This window comes from Emericellopsis atlantica (genome assembly GCF_019669845.1).
Source record: "Emericellopsis atlantica unplaced genomic scaffold F5Z01scaffold_5, whole genome shotgun sequence".
In the NCBI taxonomy this organism is placed as follows: Eukaryota; Fungi; Ascomycota; class Sordariomycetes; order Hypocreales; family Bionectriaceae; genus Emericellopsis; species Emericellopsis atlantica.
The window spans coordinates 663,788-688,132 of record NW_025764707.1 but is presented as its reverse complement, the minus strand read 5'-3'; the positions used below and the strand labels follow the sequence as shown (position 1 = coordinate 688,132).

General features: G+C 55.9%; 10 protein-coding genes across 10 annotated transcripts; 4 read left to right on the top strand and 6 right to left on the bottom strand.

Annotated features, from left to right (window-relative positions):
• Positions 1–544: 544 nt before the first annotated feature.
• On the top strand, positions 545–3,127 carry F5Z01DRAFT_456658 (alkaline-phosphatase-like protein). The gene has a single exon (XM_046259874.1). It carries the CDS (start codon positions 918–920, stop codon positions 2,718–2,720), a length of 1,803 nt encoding a protein of 600 aa, XP_046121099.1. The 5' UTR covers positions 545–917; the 3' UTR covers positions 2,721–3,127.
• On the bottom strand, positions 2,461–5,703 carry F5Z01DRAFT_456613 (uncharacterized protein). Its single transcript, XM_046259871.1, has 8 exons — positions 5,389–5,703; positions 5,312–5,337; positions 4,840–5,249; positions 4,590–4,787; positions 4,401–4,539; positions 3,398–4,354; positions 3,278–3,351; positions 2,461–3,229 (listed from the first exon to the last, which is right to left on the bottom strand). The coding sequence occupies exons 1-8, from the start codon at positions 5,540–5,542 to the stop codon at positions 2,728–2,730; spliced, it is 2,460 nt and encodes an 819-aa protein (XP_046121098.1). The 5' UTR covers positions 5,543–5,703; the 3' UTR covers positions 2,461–2,727.
• A 607-nt stretch (positions 5,704–6,310) lies between these two features.
• Positions 6,311–8,140, top strand: F5Z01DRAFT_647898 (major facilitator superfamily domain-containing protein). The gene has a single exon (XM_046263015.1). The coding sequence runs from the start codon at positions 6,615–6,617 to the stop codon at positions 8,109–8,111; it is 1,497 nt and encodes a 498-aa protein (XP_046121097.1). The 5' UTR covers positions 6,311–6,614; the 3' UTR covers positions 8,112–8,140.
• Positions 8,141–8,315: 175 nt separating this feature from the next.
• On the bottom strand, positions 8,316–9,758 carry F5Z01DRAFT_633938 (Bestrophin, RFP-TM, chloride channel-domain-containing protein; the record flags this gene model as incomplete). Its single annotated transcript, XM_046262003.1, has 1 exon — positions 8,316–9,758. The coding sequence occupies one exon, from the start codon at positions 9,756–9,758 to the stop codon at positions 8,316–8,318; it is 1,443 nt and encodes a 480-aa protein (XP_046121096.1).
• Positions 9,759–11,834: 2,076 nt separating this feature from the next.
• F5Z01DRAFT_617361 (uncharacterized protein) lies at positions 11,835–12,853 on the bottom strand (the record flags this gene model as incomplete). Its single annotated transcript, XM_046260974.1, has 2 exons — positions 11,835–12,031; positions 12,097–12,853. The coding sequence occupies 2 exons, from the start codon at positions 12,851–12,853 to the stop codon at positions 11,835–11,837; spliced, it is 954 nt and encodes a 317-aa protein (XP_046121095.1).
• Positions 12,854–13,460: 607 nt separating this feature from the next.
• On the top strand, positions 13,461–14,324 carry F5Z01DRAFT_456457 (uncharacterized protein). The gene is made up of 2 exons (XM_046259868.1): positions 13,461–13,695; positions 13,748–14,324. The coding sequence occupies exons 1-2, from the start codon at positions 13,662–13,664 to the stop codon at positions 14,158–14,160; spliced, it is 447 nt and encodes a 148-aa protein (XP_046121094.1). The 5' UTR covers positions 13,461–13,661; the 3' UTR covers positions 14,161–14,324.
• Positions 14,211–16,194, bottom strand: F5Z01DRAFT_456478 (tRNA pseudouridine synthase). Its single transcript, XM_046259870.1, has 3 exons — positions 15,964–16,194; positions 14,492–15,886; positions 14,211–14,435 (listed from the first exon to the last, which is right to left on the bottom strand). Exons 1-3 carry the CDS (start codon positions 16,122–16,124, stop codon positions 14,261–14,263), a joined length of 1,731 nt encoding a protein of 576 aa, XP_046121093.1. The 5' UTR covers positions 16,125–16,194; the 3' UTR covers positions 14,211–14,260.
• Position 16,195: 1 nt separating this feature from the next.
• On the bottom strand, positions 16,196–17,230 carry F5Z01DRAFT_456477 (uncharacterized protein). The gene is made up of 2 exons (XM_046259869.1): positions 16,738–17,230; positions 16,196–16,688 (listed from the first exon to the last, which is right to left on the bottom strand). The coding sequence occupies exons 1-2, from the start codon at positions 17,112–17,114 to the stop codon at positions 16,304–16,306; spliced, it is 762 nt and encodes a 253-aa protein (XP_046121092.1). The 5' UTR covers positions 17,115–17,230; the 3' UTR covers positions 16,196–16,303.
• Positions 17,231–17,826: 596 nt separating this feature from the next.
• F5Z01DRAFT_671610 (uncharacterized protein) lies at positions 17,827–18,204 on the bottom strand (the record flags this gene model as incomplete). The annotated part of the gene is made up of 2 exons (XM_046264721.1): positions 17,827–17,987; positions 18,042–18,204. 2 exons carry the CDS (start codon positions 18,202–18,204, stop codon positions 17,827–17,829), a joined length of 324 nt encoding a protein of 107 aa, XP_046121091.1.
• Positions 18,205–21,165: 2,961 nt separating this feature from the next.
• Positions 21,166–23,191, top strand: F5Z01DRAFT_671609 (WD40-repeat-containing domain protein; the record flags this gene model as incomplete). Its single annotated transcript, XM_046264720.1, has 2 exons — positions 21,166–21,468; positions 21,518–23,191. The coding sequence occupies 2 exons, from the start codon at positions 21,166–21,168 to the stop codon at positions 23,189–23,191; spliced, it is 1,977 nt and encodes a 658-aa protein (XP_046121090.1).
• Between the last annotated feature and the right edge of the window lie 1,154 nt (positions 23,192–24,345).

The following is a 24,345-nucleotide window of genomic DNA, read 5'->3' as shown; positions in this document are numbered from 1 at the left end:
TCAGGTTATTATTAGTCGGCTCTGCAGTGTCGACGTAGATGGTGGAGTCGTGGAGACTCGCCGCGCAAGCATCTTGATCGCGAGGCCACATTCATCGCCTGCCATCCGTGTCTGCGCATCGTCAGAAGAGAAGAGGTGGGCGCTTCAAGGTCATATATATACAATTGATTAAGGTAGGTTAGATTCCTTACCGATCCCTGCTGACCCACCGCTTCTCGCCAGCCCACTCCATGTGAGCTGCGACTCCTCCTCTCCCTCCTCCTCCTCCTCCTCCTCACCATGTTGGGTCCCATTCCACGCTAGACGCAGCGAACCGGAGCCCGGATGCGCCTGTCGCCCAGAGCGAGACCCGTCGCACGCGGATGGATGGATGCCACTTCCACTCCCTCCCGCCGGTACTTGCAGGCCCAGGCCGACTTGCGCGCGCCTCTGACTCGGCGTGCATCATGGCATGTTGTCTGTTTGACGATAACGGCCGGCAGTGGCTTCAGACGGGCCACTGAGCGCAGCGCCATTTCCTGCGGGGAACCTAGATACCGCTGCTGCTGCTCGTCCCTGGTGCAGCCTCCCAGAACCCTTGACCTTGTTGTGAATGCGTCTCCCGATGCTCACGAGCGAATGACGTGCTGCCCAGCCCCAGCAACAAAGTCAAATCTTCGGAAAGATAATGAATAAAAGTAACCCGCTTGACACCTGCCAGCATCTACTACTTGGTATGTACGCGCCTAGCCAGCCACCCACCATCCCGAAACCTAGCCTGCCTTGCCTAGCCAGCGACTTCCGTTGCCAAGTGGGGATGACACCTGCGGTCCGGTTGTTTCGCCTAGGATGACGATCATAAATATGTAGCCGTAGCCGCTCTGTGGGTGCCTTCCACACACGCAAGTCCACCGTTGTCATTGCCAGGAACTCTCGTCATGTCGTCCGGCAGCGCCAAGAGGCCCAACTTCCTCGTCATCGTCGCAGACGACCTCGGCTTCAGCGACTGCGGCTGCTTTGGCTCCGAGATCCAGACACCTCACATCGATGCCCTAGCTGCCGAGGCCATACGCTTCAACAACTACCATGTGGCCGCCGCGTGTTCGCCCACACGGTCCATGCTGATGACGGGGACCGACCACCACATCGCCGGCCTAGGACAGCTGCAGGAGATCACACGCAACTCGCCAGCACACGCACACGCGCCCGGTCACGAAGGCTATCTCAACGAGCGCGTTGTGGCCCTCCCAGAGCTGTTGTCCGAGGGAGGCTACCTGACCCTCATGTCCGGCAAGTGGCATCTCGGCCTGAAGCCGGAACATCACCCCATCGCTCGCGGGTTCCAGAGGTCGTACGCACTGTTGCCCGGCTGCGCCAACCATTATGCCTATGAGCCTCAGTACGATGACCCGACGACGGAGCCGGAAAAGTTCTTTGAGACGGCGACCCGGGCACTCCATGTCGAAGACGACCATTACCTGCCTAGGCTGCCCGACGGCTGGTATAGCAGCGACGCCTATGCCGACAAGATGATCTCGTACCTAGAGGAGCGCGACGAGGAGGCCAAATCCAAACCCTTCTTCGCCTATCTGCCTTTCACTGCGCCTCACTGGCCCATGCAGGCGCCCAAGGACGTCTGCGACAAGTATCGCGGTCGATACGACGCCGGTCCGGATGCACTTCGACTGGAGAGGCTGGAGAGCCTCAAGAAGCTCGGCATGGTCGAGCCAGGCGTCAAGCCCCACCCCATGGTCATGACAGACGGGACCAACGAGAATTGGAACGAACTCCCCGAGGAGATCCGGCAAGCTTCTTGTCGCGCCATGGAGGTGTACGCCGGTATGGTCGACCGCATGGACTGGAACATTGGTCGGGTGCTAGACCACCTCAAGGCCACTGGGGAGTACGACAACACCTTCATCCTCTTTATGAGTGACAATGGCGCCGAAGGCGCCAGCTATGAGGCACAGCCAATCGTGGGCGAAAGTATCCAAGCCCACGTCCACAAGTACTATGACAACAGCCTCGACAACATTGGAAGGGGAAACAGCTTCGTGTGGTATGGGTGCCGCTGGGCGCAGGCCGCCACCGCCCCATCCCGCTTGTTCAAGATGCACTCCACAGAGGGCGGGTGTCGCGTGCCCTTGGTGGTCAAGCCTCCCATGGGCGCCAAGGGCAGCGCGGGGGTGATCACCGATGCGTTCTGCAGCGTCATGGACGTTGTGCCAACAATATTGGATCTCGCGCAGGTGAAGCACCCCGGTACGGAATATAAAGGGCGACAGATCGCCCCCGTCAGGGGCCGTAGCTGGGTCAAGTTCCTGTCCCTGCTCAACGACACGGCAAGGGCGGAGAAGCCCAGCGTCCACGGTCCAGACTATGTCATGGGTTTCGAGTGCGCAGGCTCCGGCGCGTTGAGGAGGGGCGACTGGAAAGTCACCTTTGTGCCGGCGCCCAGGGGGCCTCAGCGATGGGAGCTCTTCAACATTCGGGACGATCCAGGCGAGACAAACGACCTGTGCCAGGAACACCCCCAAGTGTTCGACGAGATGATGCAGCTCTGGCAAGAGTACAAGGATGACGTCGGTGTTGTCGGTGTCGCCGGCGAGTATCCTGTCCCGGACGTGGGCAGCCAACACGCCCTGCTCGACGAGATGGAAGACCCATATGCCTGGATCAAGTACATTGGCCGACCCGAGATCACCCCAGAACTCTTGAAGAAAGTCGTCCCACCCGCATGAAGGAGCCTTACCCATCAGGGAAAAAGTTGGCATAGTTCAGCGACGCTGGTATCTCCATCTGGTCCCATGTCAGGTAGCCCGCCATGTCGCCGGCTGTGCGGATGTAGTCGTCCATGGTCGGCTGCCCAACCATCGTGTCTGACACCATGCTCATCATCTGCGAGTTAATGGGCGGCAGCGTGCTCTGGACTGGATAGTAATTCTGGTCCACGACCACAGGATCAGGTGGCGCGAAGGAGCTGTACGCAGGTCGCAAGACGGGCAGCATTTGCGTATGGCGCGGCTGGCTTTGGGGAGTATTGGGCACCGTCGTGGGGGGTACCATGAGAGGCGGCAGAGTCCTGCTATCCTGCCTTGCCGGAGACGGGTGGGTGTGCCTTGAAGACGAGCTCACGGGGCTCTGCACCGAGCTGGCCTTGAGTTCCGATCTGGCGCGCCGGAACGGGGCGAAACGAGAGAGGTGATCGATATCCGCCGAGCCGATGACCTCGGCCTCGTTGTCGTCGGCGCTGTACGGCATCAGTATCAAAGCAAAGCACATTGTCAATTGTACTTACTATCCCCGGCGTCGGTATGGTTCAGCGACGTCGCGGAACCCAAAGAGAAAGCAAAGCGGCATCACCGTTCGGATCTACAATCGTTAGCACAGAACCGAGCTCCAGACGGGCACCATTTACATATTGACTTGTCCCACTCTTGCCCTTGTGAAACAGGTCGTAAAAGTACAGCACATTCGTGAGATTGTCTCGTGTCTCCTGAATGACCTCGGGCGACTGGTTCACGGTAGCAGCATAGATGATTTGGATCTTGGCGGCTTCGAGGGCGGCATCCGCGGCGTAAATATCATCAAAGGCGCCGCGACCAATACTCAGGCCTTGCCGGATGAGGTTCGTCGTCTGCCGCGCGTGATGCCTACACCGTTCCTGGCAGTGCGAGCGGAATTCGGAGGTGGCCGAGTTGAAGATGGGGGCCAGAGGGAAGTTGAAGCCGGGGAGAGATATCCTCGTCAAGTCAGATGCCACGGCATGCAGCATAAAATGCAGAAGGAAGACGCCACCGAGGATGCGCCGCTCTCTAAGAATAGGTATGTTGGCGTCGGTCAGCTGGTACCGTGGGGGCAGGTTCTGGTATATCTCGTCGAGCCTTTGTATGTTCTGCAAAAAGGGCGATGCAGGATTCCATATGGGCATGTCCAGATCTTGAGCGTGTGTGCGGATGAGGCGAAGGCTGGTGCGGCGCAACCGAACGACAAGAACCAGGATGCCGGAGAGGTCCAGGTCATTCAAAGCCGCATGCACCCCGTTGGCATCGATCGACTTGAGGGTATGCCGGGCTTGGACGTAGTGGGTGACATGAGTACGGTCCAGGATGGGCAATGGAAGGGTCGGTTCTCCATGCCAACAGGCATTCTTTTCGACGCCCGTCGCCGTGAAAAGGTCAATAAAGTAGCAAGCCCATACGAGTCTCGTCTCGACCTCCCTCTGGCGGGCAGCGTCATAGTCTTGCAGGTTTTCATGGACATCGACACTATCCAGCCCGTGCAGACGGATGACGCGGTACAGAAAGGCAACGAGGACGAAGACCATGGAGTTCTGGTCCGAGCGCACGCCGTAGTCACACAACAGCACCATTGCCTATCGACATTAGCTAGTCCATTAGAGATACCCAAGACCGACTTACCATGATATGGTTAACACTGGGCGAGGCCACATCCATGAGGACATCCCTGCGGGCTCGCTCGGCCCAAAGTGCCCCTGGTACGCCTTGCGACTCAGCTGCCACGGGTTTCCCTTCGGCGATGCTATCAAAGTGAAGGTGCCTGCTCGGTTAGTACAGACCGGCCACATTGCGCAGCATCCCCAAACTCACCTCGCGCCCAACGCACACATGGCATACAAGAGGGGTTGTCCGTAGTCTTGCACGACGCTCTCCCGCTCCAGAGAGTGCAAAAATGTCTCGCGATGGAGGAAGCCCAGGCATCTCAGAGAATGCGAGCGATCAAAAAAGGTTTCGACCAACTCGGTGCGCAGTGTGCGGTCCTCAGGCAACGTATCCGTGTATAGTCTTCTGGGAGGACATTAGTACTGGCCGATATCTCACATCATCAAGCGCAACTGACTGGTCCCATCCGGTGCCTTGCCCTTGGGGCACCGCATAACTTGTCTCATATGGGGTCGTGCCTTGCGTCGCTGTATGTTGACCTAGCGACACTGGAGACGGCTCAGGCGAGTCTTGGACCGATCGACTTGCGTCATGCCTGTCCGCCTTGTCTGGATAAGAACACGGCAGGCCCTTGGTGATGCATCTCCTGCACGATGGTCGCGTGCGTGTGCAGCGGTGCTTGGAGTTCCTACATTCCTCGCACGAGCCCACCCGTCGCTTCTCCACGCCGGCGGCTTTGAAGATGTCCTCTGCCGACTTGTTGATCTCGCTGCGGGAGATGGTCTGCGTGTCCACGTTGTACCGCGGACACTTGACACCCAAGCGCTCGCAATTGCGGCACTCTGGCAGTGTCTTGTCACACCGGACCTGTCACACATCAGCCTCAATCCCATCCATCTCATCTGTCGCGCGTCATCGTGCTCACTCACCTTCCTTGAGCGGCAGACCAGGCATGCTGGCAATTGTCAGTCTTGCGCTCGGCTGCGCCTGTGTATATGGCACTCACGTATGCTGGACTTGCCCGGCGGCGGAGTGGACGCCGCGTCGACTGCCACATAGGGGGGGTTCATGGCGCTGATCTTTGATGCGCCCGCGTTTCGGTCACTTGACGTTGCCGAAGCCGGCCCCTCCAGGCGCGCAGGTGCTCCTCCTACTGTCATCGAGCGGCTCCTCTAGAGAGCCACATGACAGGGCAGGGCGTGGACGGGAGGCAAGGAAGCCCAGAAGCAAGCGATTGGCGACCTGGTGAGTGAGTAGGCTGTGATATTCTCACGCTTCTCGTCGTGTGAGCAGTCGAGTGAAGTTGGGCGGGAAAAACATAGTCGAGGGCTCGAAGCAGGCAGGCATCCGCCAAATTCGCTCTATCGATGGCTGAGGTGCGCTGCGGCAGGAGCGATTGGCCTAAAACGGCTTGGGCTAGGCTACTTCTATCATAGTCCCTCAAGATACGGTGGATCGGATCAAAAGTCCAGAGTCCAGACTGACATGGTCACCCTGTACCTCATGTACATGAGGGATCACCAACGTGCGTGGTGAGTGGCGGTAAACATATATCGTGTATATCGCGGGTGAGAATCAGGCATATTTATGGCAGCAAAATCGCACATGCTCATATCCATCGAGCGTAGGTACTCGCACAGCGTCATCAAGCCCACCACTGCGTGGTTCGTCCGTTCAGGTGATGCTGGAGGCTGCTGTCCACGTTCAATCCAATCAAGGGCCGGCGTGAATTGCACCCCCACAGTCGGAGACGTCCGACCGCAGCCTTATTAAGCCACTAGCCCACTACAGCAGGCTAGGCTCTGGTTGGCCTTAGTGCGGATGCGGCTGCGGCTTCCAGCGCCATCCGTCGATTCGTAGCGGCTCTTCTGTTGACTGATTCATTTATTAGATCGCTATTCTCAAGCTCCAGTCGACCAAGCCCTGTGGGAAAATCTTGATTGATAATGTGTGATTATACGTAGTATTCCAGCTCTATCCCCATTGCCAAGCCCCGTTTCTCCGTCGGTCTGACGGTTTGACCGTCTGCCCTGGGTGAAGAAGGCCTCCGTAATCGGCGTCATTTCCGTTCTGCACTCATCAAACCACCGATTCACACACACAAACAAGCCGTCACCGAACAGTGCATGTTCCTGCATCGCTATGCGTGGACGCGGACTATCCCTTCTTTTATCTCTGCCATAACGCCCCTCGCGACTTTCTGCGTTACCATCATTGAGCCGTTTCGACAAGATGCCCTCCTCATCAGCAGCCCATCATGTCTCTGAGCCGACAGAGCGGACGCGCCTTCTCGACGAGGACGCGCCTCACGTCAACGCAGAGGCGTCCACGCTCCTCGAGCCTCAGGCCCCTGAGACAAACATCGTCAGTGACGACCATGGCTCGCCGCCCAGCAAACCGCTGCCAAAGCTGCAGATCTTCCTGCTCTGCTACGCCCGCGTCATGGAGCCCATCGCCTTCTTCTCCATCTTCCCCTTCATCGCCCAAATGGTCCAGCGCAACGGCCACCTCCCCGAGTCCGACGTGGGCTTCTACTCGGGCCTCGTCGAGTCTCTCTTCTCCGCCGTCCAGATGGTCGTCCTCATCTTCTGGGGCAAGCTGGCCGACCGGTGCGGGCGAAAGCCCACGCTCATCGCCAGCGTGGTCGGCATGTGCTTCACGACCGCCATGTTTGGCTTCACCCAGAAGATCTGGCAGATGATGGTCACCAGGGCCCTGGCGGGCGTCTTCTCGGGCTCGGGGCTCATCATCAGAACCATGATTGCCGAGCACAGCAACGCCGAGACGCAGGCTCGTGCCTTTAGTTGGTTCGCCTTTGCGGGAAACCTGGGCCTCTTCATCGGGCCCATTGTCGGTGGCACCTTGGCTTCGCCCGCGGAACAGTACCCTGGCACGTTTGGCAAGTGGCAATTCTTCATTGATTACCCCTATGCCCTGCCATCGGCTGCGTGCGGTGCCATCTGCGCGACCGCCGTGCTGGCGCTGGCCCTGGGTCTTGAGGAGACCGTGCCCGACGAGCGCGTGAGCGACGCCAACCCCAAGAAGAACGAGCGTCTCTCCTTCAAGGAGCTCCTCAAATCGCCCGGCGTCGGCATCGTACTCTGGGTCTACAGCCACGTCATGTTCCTCGCCTTTGCCTTTACAGCCATCATGCCCGTTGCCCTGTATACCCCAGTTAAGCTCGGTGGCCTTGGGCTGGGCCCCAAGCTGATCTCCGTCTACATGACGCTCCAGGGCTTGTCGCAGGCTCTGTGGCTTCTGCTCGCCTTCCCCTGGATCCAGCGCCGCATCGGGACCAAGGGCGTCATGACAGCCTCGGGCGTGGCCTACCCCTTCTTCTTTGTGTGCTACATCATCATCAATCTGCTTCTCCGCGACGGCACCCACACGGCCATGGTCATATTTTGGATCTTCGCCGGCATTCTTGTCTTCATCGGTCCAGGCATCTCCATGGCCTTCACTGGTGCGCAGCTCGCGCTCAACGACGTGTCCCCGAATCCACGAGTGCTGAGCACGCTCAATGCGATTGCGCTGACGGCGTCGAGTGGCATCCGTGCGGTGTTCCCGGGCATCGCCACAGCCATCTATGCAGTCGGTGTAAAGAACCATATCATGCAGGGCCACCTGGCTTGGGTCCTTCTGATCCCGATCGCCGTAGCCTACGGAGTTTGTGCACGCTGGCTGCCGGAAGATAAGAAAACCAAGCTCACGATTGATGAAGAGCAATAGACTCTAGAGTATTCCATACATATGCCAACATGGATTCAATTTTGTATGATAGATGCCAATCCGTTCCGCGCTATGATTATAGTAATAAAATAAGAGACAAGTTTTCTCCAGCGACCTTTCGCCAAGGTCCCAAAAGGTATATTGGTGCAGTGCGGATCAAAGAAAGGAGGAACGCCGCCCGTGACAAGTGCTTCATGGTGCACGTCAGACCATGTTTTCGGCCTGGTGGACGCTCTTCCCAGCGTCCCGTTGCCTACGCATCTCAAACATTTTCCTCGGCTTGTTCTTGAGCGCCTCGCGGATCTTGTCCTCGCTACGGCTCATCCAAACACTCATGGGCGCGGTACTGGCAGGGTACAAGGGCATGTTGGCATCGCTGGTCACGAAATCCTGAGGATTGCGCTTCTCGTGCGAGGCGATAACATCCATGTCGTGCGCAATCTGCTCGCAGTACAGCTCGAGAGGAAGATCGTTGACATCGGTGCCAAAGGGGTTCTCGATCTCACCGCCAATGAGGAGAAGGCCAAGGATAATGTACGACGCGAAAACGGTGGCGGGGATCGCGACCCAGTCGAGCAGAGAGTAGAGCTGGAAGGGCAGCAGGAGCACGTATACCCACGTGATCTGGCTGATGGCAATGGCGTAGGCCAGAGGAAGAGGTGTGTTCAGCACACGCTCGCAGCCGGTCATGCAGTCGTTGAGGAGGGCCATGTTGTTGTACGCCATCGTCTGCTGCATAGGAACGTCAAGCTGGTCATTGCGGCACATCTCGTCGACGCAGATGGCAAGGTGGCTCAGGATCTCGACGGGGAGATTGCCCAGGGGCTTTTCTGACTTCTTGATCATCTTGCGAGGGTTGCTGGTCGCGAACGAGATGCCGAGGTACTCGCCGACCTCCTTAAAGAACTTCTTCCTCTGCCCCTGTGCCTTCTCCGGCTGCGCGGTCGTGGCCTCACGCGCGAATGTTTGGAGGTGACCGATCATATGCTGCATGTCTGAGTAGGCTGTGAAGGGTTCGAAGCGAAGCTGGTGCTTGAGGGCGACGGAGAAGGCGACGACCAAGTTCATGGCAGTCACCTTTTTGAGCATCAGCTCACGGGGGTCCTGTCCCTCGGGATCATTGGCGTGAATCCAAAAGACGCGACCAAGGGAGTGCGAAGCGTTGGTCAACACTTGCCAGTAGCGTCTGCCCTCCGCATAGCGCTCGTACGCCGTCGAGCTGCGGAAGGAAAGGCCAAGACCGACAACGAAACCCGTGATGGTCAGCAAGACCGACTCCACGCCCAGGTCGTAGACGTGCTTGGAGATGAGAACAATGGCGGTGGTCCATGCACCCACAAACAGCAAGGGCACAATCATCTTGGGCACGATGCTGCCGTGCATGCGCATGAACATGGGCCACTTGGAGTGGCGTGACAAGTCGCGCGGCCCGACAAAGTAGTCGTCGAGATCCAGCGAAGCGCGTCGCGGGAAGGGGTTGGCGGCCATAGAAGGCCGCACAGGAGAGCGAGGGTCGTCGCCGTCGTCATGGAGGGCTTGGATGTTGCCCGTCATGACGGCTGTCTTTTCGGTGTTGCTCCGGGTGGCCTGCCGCCCGATGGAGCTATTGGGCGTCGTCCCATGAGAAGAAAAGCTTCCGTCCGTCATGATGCCCGAACTGTGTGTGTTCCGTACGTGTGTTGTGGTACTGAAGAGTAGATGCTGAAGGTGGTCGGCTAAATGCCAAGAAGGATACAAGTACAAGATTGGGAACCCAAGGGAAGGAAGGAACGGTGGTTCTGTTGGCTTGTGGAGAAGATGTGCAAGGAAAGAAAGACAAGGAAAGAGCAGGATGAGGAGAAAGGAGCAGATCATGCAACGACAATGAAGGAGGTCATGAATTCTTATGAACAACAGGCGAAGAAAAAGACGGCATGCTGAGCCTGCGCGTCCGAGCTTTCGACTGGTACCTGCATCCCTCCCCCTTCCGCGCGCCACCATTCTTGGTCAGTTACCTATTTCAAGCCTTCTTCTTCCGTAGACAACGAATCGGCACCCCAGGTTTCAGACGCAAAGTGCCAGGGGTGGTGGCCGCACCAATGGGGCAGTTGTGCGGTGACTTGTGCTGTGAGACGACTTCTGCAGACGCAGGAGACTGCTGTTTCATGATGAGGCCGTTGGACGAGCAGAGCCCTCCTTGGAAGACCTCATCGCAAACCAGTGAGTGTCTGAGGACTCTTTGGCAGCTGTGTTCTCTGCCTGAACAAATGAAGGCATCCATGGTGCATCGGACGATGAAAAGCTCATCGAGAGGTACGAGCAGGCTGTGGCTCTGTATCCGCAGATACCTTTGGGAATATTCGTATTACGTGGATACTCTGGACCAGCAAGTCAGCCAGACCTGCACGTCGATGCGATCCATGAATCCATGTGTCAGTCTCTGACTCGATGTGTGTTTGCTCAGTACTGACAGGCTACGCAAGCGTCCGGACTCCCCTTCAGCCCTACTTCTGCTGTTCTTCCGATTCCCGATATTTATCTGCATTCGTCGGAGCCAGCAACGACCCGCGTTGAAGGTCAGTTCACCGCGTCAGGTCGGGCCCGTGATGTGGGAAACTCCCACGAGAAACAAGGCTTTCACAATGGCGGCTGGCAGTGGCGCCCCGGATCCCTGAAAGGGTCAAGCTTTGAGCATGCAGGGGCTGAGCCACTGGTGTCTGGACTCTGGATGGGTGGATGAATTCTAGACTCGGCTGCTCCCGCGAGACAGGGGTCGGACCGTGCTCGCTGCTAACTTTTAAGCTGCGATGTTGTGATTTTCGTGATGGTGCAGCAAAGTGCTCTCAAGCAAGGTTGTGAGCGAGATATTCGATCGATGGAGATGAGTTGACACCAGTAACTATCGTCATCGTCATTCCCATAATCAACTTCGCCATCGTCATGATCGCCATTGGAGGAATCAAACCGCGCGCAAGGGGCCTCAGGAGTAAGGCGCGTCGGAATGTCGATGAGACGCTGCTACCCCTTCGATTGTTAGCGCTTGGCTGCCTCCCGCTCCACCGCTACAGGCTGATGCCGCGTCGCTGCCAGATATTAGCTCCATGTCAATGTCCATGGCGCGGTACTGACGGGGCTCCTGAAATTCAATTAATCTGATTTTGCGCCAGGGGGCTCAACAGCTGTAATTGTCGATGGCCGCTCTGCAGAGATCAAGAGCTAATTAGTAGATGCACAGAACGGCACACAGGGCGGAGATGGACCAAATCAGACTCAAGATGCGAGAGTTATATGCGCAGCTTATTTTCTCCCCTGTCTTGATGCGTTGCAACACTGTTCGCTTTCCAGAGTTGAGATGCATAAAACCGTCACGACCAGCCCCCTGAACCTGGACCATTTCATTTCTCTGCGTACTACCTACGGTACTACAAATTAGCACTGCTTAGCCACGTTCTCGAGCGTGCTAGTCATTTGCTCCGATTGGTCGCGAATCCAGCCAGGTTGGACGTGCGCTGGACAAGGTTCGAATCAAGCTTCAATTTTGGCCGAGAGTGGGCCACGCGGCGAGTGAGAAACTCGCTGGCAGTCCCGAAGCTGTGAGCACCAGGCTGTCCTCCAACGAGTGGCCGCATACTGGCGCCGTCCCTTGGTCAAATCTGTTTGATTCATGTGCTGCCAATCCTGAACGCCACCCGCAATGGTTGTACATATCAAACAATGTTATATCCACACAGATTTCAATCCAACTTATAGCTCGCCTGTCCAGCCTCGATCCTCGCCCTTCCACCCACGTCTAGGCCAACCATCTGGTAATGTGGAAAAGGGCGGTAGGAGATACTGTCCTTTGCACTTGTCCTTCTCGCACTCCATATCGCACATGCCGTAGAGCTTGCAGTAGCACGTGCCCGCGTCGGGACAGTGCACGGCCTCTTTGCCAAAGATAACTATGCGCAAGTCGTCAGCATCATCTGTCATGGTCCAATATGGCTGGAAAGGCTCTTCAGCTTACTGTGCCAGGAGTACTCTAACACTCGCCCGCTCAGGTCATCCCCGAGAGGCGAGCTGACCAGCCAGTCCCGGTATCGCTCATACTCCTCCTTTGGCCGTCTCCAAATGACCTCTCGCCGTACCGCAAATTGCGAGCAGCAGGACACCCCAATCTCGTCTGGCATCGGCTGTCCTGGGAACAGCTCCTCAAACGCAGGTTTGTACACGTGCTTGGCCGTCACTGGCTCATGCTCCCTTGGCGGCGACTCGTCCTTGGCAGGCCTGATCTCTACTGGACACCCGAGCACCCAGACGCAGCGCAGATTGACGTAGCCTTCCGATTTTAGGTGTGAAAGCTTGAAAGACTCCAGTAGCGGCAGAGCATCGTAGTCGGGGTTGTCGTTATGCCATTGGAAGCGCTCGGCATGGTGAAAAATGATGTTTCCCGGCAGGGTGTCGTATCGATCGATAATGTACGTCAGGAAGACCATAGCTTCCCGTCCCTTGTTCACGGGCACCGTCAGCTGCGCCCGTGGGTCGTCCACCACGTAGATGTTCTTCTTCCACTGGGGTACAGCGCTCTGCAGCCACGTCGTATTCTCCTTCTTCATGCTTGCCACGACCATCTCCGTCTCCGACGAGCCGGGCTTTTGCTTGAGTCGGCCGGTGTGGTCGTACATGGTGCTCGCGGGTTGTCGTTGGAAGAAGTAGAGGAATGCAGCTGCCAAGAGAAAGACGAGAGCGACATGGCGCCGGCGAGTGCCGCGCCAGGATGCCATCGCGGCGTTGGAGTAATGCGGAGAGGATTATCTGCCGTCTCGTCGCGAGGCTCAAGACGCTGGACTCATCAACAGAGTCGGAGGGAAAGGGGTTCCACGGCGCATCGCTGGAAGTTGGGAACCTGGGGATGCCAAGGCCGAGGGGACACACGCGGCTCAACCAGGCAGGCAGGCTTATCGATAAGCGTTACCAGAGTTCGTACCTGGAATGTAGGAACATTTCTGGGTGCATGATACTCCTCGATTTCGTGCATATCCAGCATCGATTGGTGGCATGAAGAATTGAAACGGTTATGATGCCAAGTTGGAGCACGAAATCAAGGCCTTTGCTAGTAAATGGTGGAATGTGCCCGGTGTTCTCTTGGACGAGCACACACATGATTACATTGCGTTCACCGTAAGGTAACCTTAAAACGCCAACACGCGCTCCAAACCTTAATTCAGACACAATGTAAGGTATCTAGTTCGGTCTGATGGATTCACTCGTAATTTTTGCTCAATATTCTACCAAAATCCTTCACCAATACTTCTTGAAATAGAGAGACTACTACTCATATTTGCGAACCAGGACATTGCTATCGGGTAGTCCGCAACCGCGTCTCCTGCTTGATGTGCGCGCCCCGCCCCCACATTTTATCCAGCATCAAATCTCAGCTCAAGATCGATCACCTTTCCTCATCAAGCTTCCGGTCATCGTTGCACGATCTTGGATATCAAGCTTGTTGGTGATCCTCAGTGTTGACCAGAAAAAGGAATCTCAATGTGAACGGTTCTGTGTACAGACCCGTGAACGTCCTGTCCTGCCACCATGGATCGAAAGCAAGCCAACGACAATCTCATGGGTGAGCTCACATCGCATCTGTTCCCCTACTCATCTGCTCACTGTTGTTCTAGATACGCATGACCGTCTCATAGCCGAAATTCTCACCCGCTATCGTAACATTCTGAACCTCACTACATTACAAGCCACACGAGACACCGACGACCTGGAGATCCACAATGCCGCCACAGACAACCCATCGTCCATCGCCGTCACAGGCATCTCCCTCAAGATGGAGTTTGATGCGCTCTACTCGTCGATCAAGGAGCTTCTGACCCTGTCGCGGCGGATGAAGGAGCTGTGGGTCTTCGGGCCCCTCGGCGGACGAGAGAGCCAGGGCATGGAGGAACGCGTGCGGGACGATGTGAAGAGGGTCGGCGAGCTCCTCGGGGACATTGAAGGTGGGAGGGCGAAAGAAACGGCCGAGGCGATGGGCGGCAGCTGGGAGCTCAAAAAGGACGAAGAAGTCAAAGGGGTAGAGGCATGAGAAGATTCCAATTGCTTTCAGGATTTGGACATGGCGTTGGGAGTCGGATTGACCTTTGGGAGAAATACTTGAATTCTATGGTCTGATTGATATATAATGTCTAACCCTCACCGTTCTCCGGGTCCTCGTCCTCGTCCTCGCCATCGCCTTCTAGCTGCTTGTCCACGTCGGCTTGCGCGACGCCATCTAGCTTGGCCACATCAAGACCGCCAGCGGTCAGCCACAGGAAGTGGTTCGCCTTGAACTGATCGATTTGATTGTAGAACGCATGAAACCTGGTCAAATTAGTCTATGCCGCGACCGCAATAACATAATTTTCTCAAACACTTACAAGTTCTCCTGTTCCTCTGTCTCAAAGATGCGCTGGTAGATATGCTTCTCCTTGAACGCGAGCAGCTCCTCTTCGTACTTGCCAAAATCAATCGTCTCACGCTCAATCTCAAGAGCTTTGCGGTTGTATCCCTCAAACACCGGGCGCTCGAGCAGCAAGCCCAGACCAGGAGCCTTGGGGATCGCCATCTTCTGTGCCTTGTAGCTCTCCTCCACACGCTCGAGCGGGGTGCCGCAGCGAACCATGAGAGTGGCCAGGCCGACCATTTTGCGAATCTGGTGCATCATAAAGGACTGCCCATGGACCTTGAGGCTCAGCCACTCAGTGTCCCCAATGATGATGGGCTTCGGGTTGAGCTCAAAGGACTTGATGTGCCGCCTGGCGCTGGGATCCTGCGCATTCTTCTGGACGGTGTAGTTGTGGAAGATGTGCGTACCGACATACTTGTGCAGGATGTCCTGCAGACGCTGCATGCGCTCCTGTGAGACGCGGTACCGCCTCTTGGCTGCAACGTAGCCAGCCTTGACGTCCTTGAGGGCAAAGTCCAAAGGTCCGAGCTGCCTCTTCTTGGGGGAGAAGGTCTGCAGAGCAATACCTGTCTGTGGCTCGAGCTTCTTGTCCTTGACCTCTTCATCGTGCTTCTCGGCCTTTTCGTTGTCGCTCTCGACCAGCGCATCGTCAATGTGGAGATGTTCCAAGACCTGTGCCCTCAGCTGGGGGTCCAAGCTGTCAAGAACCGGCTTGATGTTGTTGGCCTCGGTATCACTCCAGAAGCTTGCAACGTCTGCGTTCAGTTGGGCCAGAGTCTCCTCGTAGCCCTGCTCCTGGGCGTACCGTGCAATCTCCTTGGCCAGCCATGTATTGGGGTGCGGCGGCAGCAAACACGAGCTGGGCAGCAAGTACTCATACCATCTCGAGTCGCAGCCCTGATAACAGCTGAATGCATTGTTCGTCCTCTGGATGCCCCACACGCGAATCTGGTCGGGAAGATGCGAGTTGATCTTCTCCTTGATGTCGTCGTCCTCCACAATGAGCTTGAGGGAGATCACGTTGCCCGCTGCGTGGACGCCCTTGTCCGTTCTGGCGCAGCGCACAAGGCTTGATTTCCGTGGGTCGTTGGCATTGGCCTTGGAGATGGCCCCGGCGCGAATGAATGCGCGGAACAGATCGCGCTCAATGGTCGGCTCGTCGCCATTGATCTGCATGCCCTTGTACCCGGACCCAGAGTATCCCACCATGACGGCGACCTTCCTCTTGGGCCGTTTCGACTCGGCGGCAATCTCTTCCTCGGTGAAGAAGGGGTTCGGCTTGGGGGCCTCCTCGAACGTTTCGCCATCCTTGGTGGTCTTTATGCGTTTGCGATCGTGGTAGTCCTTGCGACTGCGCGTACTGTTGCTAAAACCTGGCGTCAGCCGTTGGCAACTTTCAACTTGGACACGGAAACAGGAGCAGGGGGGAGGGGCTGAACGTACTCATACTCTGCGCGTCCCAGGTTCTTGTTCTTGCCCATGCGACTGCGCTTGTGGCCGCTCTGACGGGGGTTCTTCCACACAGTCCTCTCGCCGCCGTTGCCGTCAGACGGCTCCTTGCGCTTGGCATCGCTTGTGGTAGGAGGGTTCGGAGTGTCTGCCATGGTTGCATCGCTCAATTGGCGAAGGGGCAGCAGCACGGTGAAGATTTGGGGTCGTGAGGATTGGAGATGGAAGTTTTCGACAGACTTGACGGATGGAGGGCGAGCAATTGTGGGGCACACTGCAGGCGTAGCATTTGGCAATGATCATCCTGAGCTCCCCAGACTTCAGTTCGTCATTCTCATCCTTTAGGTTCTATATTTCTTCGTACATCATTGGAATTGCGTGAGGCCAGCTCCGTCAAAGGACTCTTGAAGCCATTCTCGCTGCCGCGTGATGACAGACACGACAATGCCTCCATAGGCTCTCTCCGTTTGGCACTGGCAACCGAATCGAATCCTGGTCCTTTTCTTCTGACATCAAGAGGGCAGCGTTCGCCAAAGTCCATCAACTCATCCTCATCCATCCACCGCTGCATCGGCCGATTCAGAATTTCCTTCAATGTGTCGAGTGCACCTTTGGGGCCCCGATAGGAATCCCAAGGTTCCAACGGGTCAGTGAGGACAGCCGTCTCAGTTGGCGATGAAGTTTCCGTCGACATCGACATCGTCGCAGTCATAGTAGGTCTACGCGCGTTAGCTGCTTGACCCCGACGTCTCACCAAGATCCGCTTACAGTTTCTTCTCGTCTCGGCCATTGTCCTTGGTGTCGTCCTCGCCCAGCCTTTGCCTCACAGTCTTGAACTTGCTCACAACCCCGGCAATGAGTAAGGTCACCAAGACCACAATCAGAGCGCTTCCAGCTATCTTTGCATAGCGAACCTTGAGCGCCTTCCTCTTCTTCCTCCGATCCCCCTCCCTGTCGCCCTCGAGAGCGGCCTCTGTCAGGGGGTCAACATAACGGGGTGGTGCACGCTCCTCGTCGTACGCCGGCGGGTGGCTGTGATCGCTGTTCAAGCTGAAGTTGCGGTGCGTGCGGAAGACCTCGAGGCTCGAGCCTGAGACTGACGATGTGGGGTAGTGCACGGGAGCCGCCTGGATGATATTGTTCATTGGGTGCAGTGCATGGATGGCCGGGCACGTAGACAGTTATGCATCGTTGATGGAGCTTTCTTTAGGCAGCAGCGAAAATGAGGATGAGCGAGGAGATGGGAAACTCTGGTATGTCCGGAAAGTCGGTGCAGCCGTAGGCTGAGCCGCCATGCGCTGGTATGGAAGCCCGCCCTGTCAGAGCGGCAGTGAGACATGACGAGGTCGTGAGGCTGCGGCAGCTGATGATGCCGGCATGACCTGGTCAGCTACCGCCAGGAGGGACCTGCATGCCGTGACCTTCGAATCTCCGATGGCTTCAACTGAAGCTGTTTATCTTGCATTTAATGTGACGTTCCAAATTCCAGCCACGAAAGCCAATAACCCCTGCAGTTCTTGGGAGAATAAAACTACGTACACGAATGGAAAGGGAGCGTGATGAATTGTCTCAGATGCGCGGCAGGCATACGGTATAAATCATGATCGAGAATTGTCCTCGCAGGTTACGGAAAAGGGCCTGGCTTTTTTTTGGGGGGGGGGGACACGTCACTTCTAAAGAATGGCATTGTGAATGACTAGACAGGCGTTGACAATGGAAGGGGTAAGGGCAGGAGATTACGAAGATGCATACACTCATGAGTAACGCAACGCCTGATGAAAAGATATTACTAGCTGGCTGTACTCCGACTAATCAACGCTGCTATTGAACCTCTACTTCTCAGGCCGAGAATATCTCCTAAGGGTTGGAGATTTGGCGAGTTGAGCTGGTACCGTCATCCGATCCAGGAAGACCTTCATCATCACCAGGCTCACGGTAGGTACCGGTTTGCTTGGTGGCGCCGCGAGTGCGCTCGTTCAGAATGTTACCCCTGTCGATGGCCTCATTATCATCGCGCTCTGTGATCATGTTAGTGTCTAAACTTTCCACGTCCGAGTGCGATTGAAACTCACCAAGTTGGGCGTCGGTGTCGGCAACATTCTCGTCAACAGGGTCCTCGATCTTGTCACCGTCCGACTGGACAGGCAAAGGCTCAGACTTGTTGCCTGGGCGAGAGACGTAAGAGTTGTCCTGGAAGTCACCAGCGGGAGTGTTCTGAAGGTTCTCGGCAGACATTGTGATGGCTATGTGTGCAGTGCTTGTGTTGGAGTGTAATGGGCAGGCGATGTCTGGTTGTTGAGCTGGGATTGAAAAGATTGAATGAGCCTCTGGACCTCAGAGCTCTTATAACCATCGACCACAGATGCATTGTCATCGTGGTCGTGCGTCATGGAGGTTCATGACGACATGAGGTTCCTGAGATAACCGTCTGGTTGTCATGAATCATCTCATACCTATTTTGCATCGAAGGGTCCTGCAAGGGGTTGAATTGCTTCTGCATCCGATCTATAGATCCGATCTGACAGATCTCATCAGCCTTGGGGTGCGTGCGATGGCAGGCGATCGTCGTTTAGTGCTGGGCCAGGAGGAGACGCTCCGGTGGATGCGTCACCACTTGGCAGGCACCGAGACAATGGCTCCAAATAAGACTGTGGAGAGGACCGGGGTTTGAATAAATGATCGAATCAAAGGTGTTGGCAGCGTTGAAACACTGGAATTAATTGAGATGAGGGGCAGCGTGGTTGGGATGTATTTGACGTCGTTAACGGGTCATGAATGAGGCTGAAGCCACCAACACTCAATCGACCTCCCCCGCCGGATGTCTAGGATGCATCTATTTTCAAGAACTTATTTGGATTTAGGGATTGACTAATGAATTGTGGAAAAGGAGAGAAAGGACGAGAGGCAAGGACTGAATAAGAGCGAGAAAAGTGAGAAAATCGTATAAGTGTGCGCGCGGTTGTCTACGACTCTATCCCGTGCTTCAAATCCACATCGCCCCATTCAGGGGTGAGTGAGCCCGAGGATCTACAATGATAGTCGCGCATGCGGCCTATGATGATGAGTACATCAAACGTGGACAACGGCCCAACCACGTTGATCAATCCTCCAAAGAACCGTGTCATTGACTCGCCTCAGGATGGCCCACAGCTGTCCTTGGCAAGCTCCTACTTACATACAGACTGGCGGATCATTTACGTGCTCCTGGACTAGTGAGCATGGCCAGCGACAGATTATATTCCCAAGTCCGTTGCATAAAACGCTACCTGATCCCGCGCCTGATGGCTGAAGAGAGTAGTAAAGTAACCTTGTCAGCTTGTCAAGACTCGACACACACCCACTCTGTTGGCTTCTGTTGGCTGGTTTGCTATATCAATATGCCTACGCACAATTTTCATCCTTGAGGAACAGAGACTACCCAGAATCCCGGCCTTACGGACTTCAGAATGGAGGGTCAACACTCAACACTCTTGCTGCTTTAGAGCGTTACATCCATACACCTACACATGTAGTCATCCTGCACCCTAGTCCCTTCTCGCGATACTACCGCAGCGGGTGGACCCTGCACAGGCGCGCGTCATCAAGCCGCAGGTACTATGCATTGCCGACTCCGCCCCCAGAGTGCTTATAATGCTTAGCGGAGTCTCGAAGGGTCTTTTGCATCAGAGCAGATGGCAACGGTTGACCCCTATGGTGTGATTCTGGCTCAGTCTGACGACTGGACGCTGGTCATGCTGAAATTGACTCGTCTGGCCGACGACTTGCGCTTGCCTGCAAAGGGGCGGGCGAGGAATGGCGACATTTGGAGCCTGATTGCGAATGAGGGACGGCTGCCGTCTGAAGTCGTGCTAGGTCGACATGGAGAGGAAGAAGTCGACGTTATCTTGCCGTGGCGAACTCGAGTCAGCATGAGCCTCGCAGACTAGTCGATGAAATGCGTTACGAGCAGGAAAGGACCGACGCCCGGGACTGAGAAGCGTGACTTTTTTTTTCTGGAAAATGTCGTGCGACGGTCGAGTGCAAACGCTATGACTAAGGACAAGACACAAGAAATGCATCAAATCACACCATCGGCAGCCTCTCAGCGCTGGGTGTCACAGCGCAGGCCAGGACACCTCGAGAAGGGTCTCGAATATTGAGTCTGGACGATGCGGCACTCGACCTTTTGGCACGATATCTCGCCCACTAATTACGCGTCGCTTACTCCATACTATCAAATTGTAAGAAACGATGAGAGGCTTGAGCAGTCGCGCTTTGCAGTCATGTCGGTTCCTGGATTGCGGAGGGCCCCACTCTTTTGTCCACTGCATCGCGGGATTCGCGGCGCAGACGGGCTAATTAAAAATTTGGGGTCGCTGGCAGGCACTGGCACTGGCAGAAGGGGCGAGGCGCCGGCCGGCGGGGGTATCGGTGTGGGTCCCGATGTCCGGCTGCCGTTGGCTTTGAGTTTCTGCAACTGAATCAACAGAGTTGGTCGAGCAACGGCAGAAGACCCAGCAGAATTATCTCGAAAAGATTCAAGGGTCCTCAGGGGAAAAGAGGGCGGAACCATTGTGCCTGTAGGCTGTCAGCTTCATGTAGTGCGGGTGGGTTCCTGTGCTTCTCACAGAAAGTCCGGCACCAGAGCAGCACTGGCAGCCGGATAGCGGGGAGTCTTGGTGGGTACCCGTGAGGCAAGAGGGGCCCGACAGCCGCTGGTCCAGCCTGCCATGCAGGCGCTGACATGGAGCCTGTAAAATGATTTGCGGCTACCGTACGCACAGCCAAACCTCGCCTCCAGATACAGACCTTACGTATCGTCGAACCCACCCACTGACCTGACCGACCGACACTTCGACCTTGCAACAGCGCGGCCATCGCATCAACAGCTTGAACGTTTTACTTGTATCAGCCTGGCATTCCTCTCCGCCTTGCGACGTCGCGCGATCGCATCTCCCAAGTCTTCGCAATCCATCCTCCATCCTCCGGTCACGCAATCCTAGGTCACCTTTGCTTGCTTTTGAACTCTTGAACTCGGAACGCCGCATATAACGAATCCCAGCTGCCAGCGCCCAGGGACGCATTGCTTTGCCTGCATTGCGCCGATGATCACCTGCTGTCGCCGGCCGCCTTACCAGTCTCTCTTATAACACCAGCCATCCTCGCTCACCGACACTAAACGCATCGGGGCCTGCCTTGGTCCTCGCCCGCCCAGCCATGAACTCACAACCATCCAAAGAGAACTGCGACAGGCGAAGGCCACAAGAGGACGACCCGTCGCGCCTCATCAGAATGCCCACCGACCTCGTGGGCAAGCACGTCAGCCCCTTCCTCAAAGAACACATCCCTGGCATCTATGCACCTATCGGGAAACAAATACCAGAGGACAGCATCGCCACCGACAGCAAAGCCAACAATAACGTGCAAAAAGACCCAAACACTAGGTTCTGTTACCGACACCGGCCAGACTCCAAGTGTCGTCGTGCCGCCGACGAGAACAAGATGGGCATCATTCAACGGGTGAGACCGCCCCGTCTCCCGAGACATACCAGCGTGCTAACAGCCACAGGACCTCAACAGCCTCTCGTCCGCCGATCAGCAAGCCATCACCCACGTGTGGTCCCTCTTCTCCGCCGCGCCAGCCAAACACCGCGAGCTCATGCTCCAAGGGATCATCACCCAATGCTGCTTCCCCCAACTCTCGACGGTCTCTCGCGAAGTACACGAACAACTTAAAATCGACTTTCTCGCCGCACTTCCTCCCGAACTATCCTACAAGATCCTCACATACCTCGACACTGTGTCGTTGTGCAAAGCGGCACAGGTCAGCCGCCGATGGCGCGACCTCGCTGACGATGACATGGTCTGGCATCACATGTGCGAGCAGCACATTGACCGCAAGTGCACAAAGTGCGGATGGGGTCTGCCTCTGCTCGAGAAGAAGAAGCTCGCCGCTTGGAATCGACACCACGCTACACATCATCGACAAGCCGCCCCTACAGAGGCTCCCCGAATTCTCGAAGCGCCTCGATCACCACCCTCGCCGGGTTCGAATAAGAGGCCGATGGGCGGCGATGACCACGCGCCTTCGAAGCGACCCAAGCTTGACGCCAGTGGCAAGAGCAACTCACAGCTTGAGGTGGAGCGCAAGTTCAGGCCGTGGAAAGACGTCTACCGGGATCGTTTCAAGGTGGGATATAACTGGAAGACGGGGCGATGTAGTATCAAGACCTTTAGGGGTCACGAGAATGGCGTCACGTGTCTACAGTTCGACGGCAACATACTGGCCACGGGCTCGTACGACGCGACCATCAAAATCTGGAACATTGCGACGGGAGAAGTTCTGCAGACACTACGCGGCCACACGCAGACCGTCAGGGCACTGCAATTCGACGAGGGCAAGCTCATTAGCGGGAGCTTTGACAAAACAATCAAGATCTGGAACTGGCACACCGGCGAGCTCCTGAGCACACTTCAGTGCCACACCGACGGCGTGTTGTCTGTTCATTTTGAGGGCAGCCTTCTGGCATCGGGTTCCATCGACAAAACTGTCAAGGTTTTCAATTTCGACACCAAGCAGACGTTCTGTCTGCGAGGACACACTGATTGGGTCAATCACGTGCGCATCGATTCCGCGTCAAACACCGTCTTCTCCGCATCTGACGATCTGACGGTCAAGATCTGGGATCTTAACACGCAGACCTGCATCAAGACCTTTAAAGGCCACGTTGGTCAGGTTCAGCAAGTGCTGCTCATGCCACCCGATTTTGAGCCCGACGAGGTCCCTAGCAACGACAACGACACTGGTTCTGTGAACAGCCGACGCAGCGTGAGCCCTGTCCAAGAGTCATCCGTCGACGACCGCACCGCGTACGGCTCCGGCTTTGCTGACGACACACGCCCCCTGCCCCCGCGGTACATGCTCACGGGTGGACTGGACAACACCATCCGTCTGTGGGACACGGCCAGCGGCAAGTTCATACGATCCATGTTCGGTCACGTCGAGGGCATCTGGGGTCTTGTCGGCGACACTCTGCGCGTGGTCACTGGTGCGAACGACTCGATGACGAAGATCTGGGAGCCCAGATCAGGCCTTTGCGAGAGGTCGTTCACGGGCCACGCGGGTCCCGTCACCTGCGTTGGCCTGAGTGACAGCCGCATGGCGAGCGGCAGCGAGGATGGCGAGGTCCGACTGTACAGTTTCGAGGGAGAGAAAGTGGAGGAAAGGGGCACACCCTCATAATGAGCGACGACGGGATAAGTCATGGAACGGCGTTTTTAGAATTTATTGGCTGCATTGTCTGCCAGATGTTTTCAGCTTTTTCCTTTTGGCGAGATACCATGGTGCTCGGACTTTTTGGCATGTTCTTTTTATGGCGGAGTGGATCTCATAGACACTGGTCAGTCAGTGCGATTGCAAGAATCGGGATCATTGTATAGCTCTCGAATACTGTGACACTTCTTTGATACTTTTTCCATCTGCTGTTCTGATTGTGAAGTACTGTACGTATACTCACCCCACTTTAACTACTTGCATGATGTACAGATCGCTACGTTACAAGTGACAGGATCCTCATGGCTTTCTTGCCTCACATTACCACACGGAAGAAATCTGCTAAAAAGCAAGGCGTTGCCCCAACTGTGGTCCCGTCTGGTGAGTGCCCCATTCGATCAAACTCAGGTGCAGAGCTCAGATGCCGTGGAGAAATTCAGTCGAGAGCAAAGACCTTCTTCTTACATTCAGGAAGTGCACGAAATACATAGACGCTACATACACATCTTGGCGGCAGGGTTCAAGCTCATTCGCGACTTGTTGGCGCAGCCGGTTCCAGATCTTGACTGTGTCGATGCTTCGCTGTCACTGAGCGTAGAAGGTGTGTTTGGTCTCTACGGCTGGACTACTCGGGAAATTGACGTAGTCTTCTGAGATCTCGGCAGGAACCAAAGGTAATTGGTTCCCGAGTTAGATGAGGTTGACCTACGGCTAGTATATATCAAGCACGTGCTCGTCGTCGTTGATTTAGTCGTATCGTATCAAAGACGAAAGCAATAACATAGACATTATGGTTGCTCAACCCAGATTTTGCCGTCTCCTCGAGCCCATGAACTATCAAGAAGTAATTCTGACCTACATGTACTCTCCGTCCTCCAAATCTTGACCATTTGGTCCTTTGCGACTTTATGTTCCGGCAGAGGGCAGGAGGGGTTTGACCTGCATGTATATGTATCTTGCACATCTTAGCCTACATGCAGCACTATAGCCTGAAAGCCACATTGATCATTACGGCAGTTGCCCCCATCGGGGAATTTAGCCTATGGCCACTAAATTTCACGATTTGCTCGCTTGCTCGCTTCGCCATGTCAAGCCTCTCGGTACCAACCCCCTCCCCCCAGTCT

What these genes read in the sequence shown, in the direction of transcription:
- F5Z01DRAFT_456457 (XM_046259868.1), top strand. Translation starts at nt 13,662, where the DNA reads ATGGATCGAAAGCAAGCCAACGACAATCTCATGG. An exon ending in AGCCAACGACAATCTCATGG is followed by an intron (nt 13,696 to 13,747) that starts GTGAGCTCACAT and finishes CTGTTGTTCTAG; the next exon opens with ATACGCATGACCGTCTCATA.
- F5Z01DRAFT_456477 (XM_046259869.1), bottom strand. Translation starts at nt 17,114, where the DNA reads ATGAACAATATCATCCAGGCGGCTCCCGTGCACTACCCCACATCGTCA. An exon ending in GGCCGAGACGAGAAGAAACT is followed by an intron (nt 16,689 to 16,737) that starts GTAAGCGGATCT and finishes TAACGCGCGTAG; the next exon opens with ACCTACTATGACTGCGACGA.
- F5Z01DRAFT_456613 (XM_046259871.1), bottom strand. Translation starts at nt 5,542, where the DNA reads ATGACAGTAGGAGGAGCACCTGCGCGCCTGGAGGGGCCGGCTTCGGCA. An exon ending in GCCGGGCAAGTCCAGCATAC is followed by an intron (nt 5,338 to 5,388) that starts GTGAGTGCCATA and finishes GACAATTGCCAG; the next exon opens with CATGCCTGGTCTGCCGCTCA. An exon ending in TGGTCTGCCGCTCAAGGAAG is followed by an intron (nt 5,250 to 5,311) that starts GTGAGTGAGCAC and finishes GATGTGTGACAG; the next exon opens with GTCCGGTGTGACAAGACACT.
- F5Z01DRAFT_456658 (XM_046259874.1), top strand. Translation starts at nt 918, where the DNA reads ATGTCGTCCGGCAGCGCCAAGAGGCCCAACTTCCTCGTCATCGTCGCA.
- F5Z01DRAFT_456478 (XM_046259870.1), bottom strand. Translation starts at nt 16,124, where the DNA reads ATGGCAGACACTCCGAACCCTCCTACCACAAGCGATGCCAAGCGCAAG. An exon ending in CTGGGACGCGCAGAGTATGA is followed by an intron (nt 15,887 to 15,963) that starts GTACGTTCAGCC and finishes GCCAGGTTTTAG; the next exon opens with CAACAGTACGCGCAGTCGCA. An exon ending in ACAGAGGAACAGGAGAACTT is followed by an intron (nt 14,436 to 14,491) that starts GTAAGTGTTTGA and finishes TAATTTGACCAG; the next exon opens with GTTTCATGCGTTCTACAATC.
- F5Z01DRAFT_647898 (XM_046263015.1), top strand. Translation starts at nt 6,615, where the DNA reads ATGCCCTCCTCATCAGCAGCCCATCATGTCTCTGAGCCGACAGAGCGG.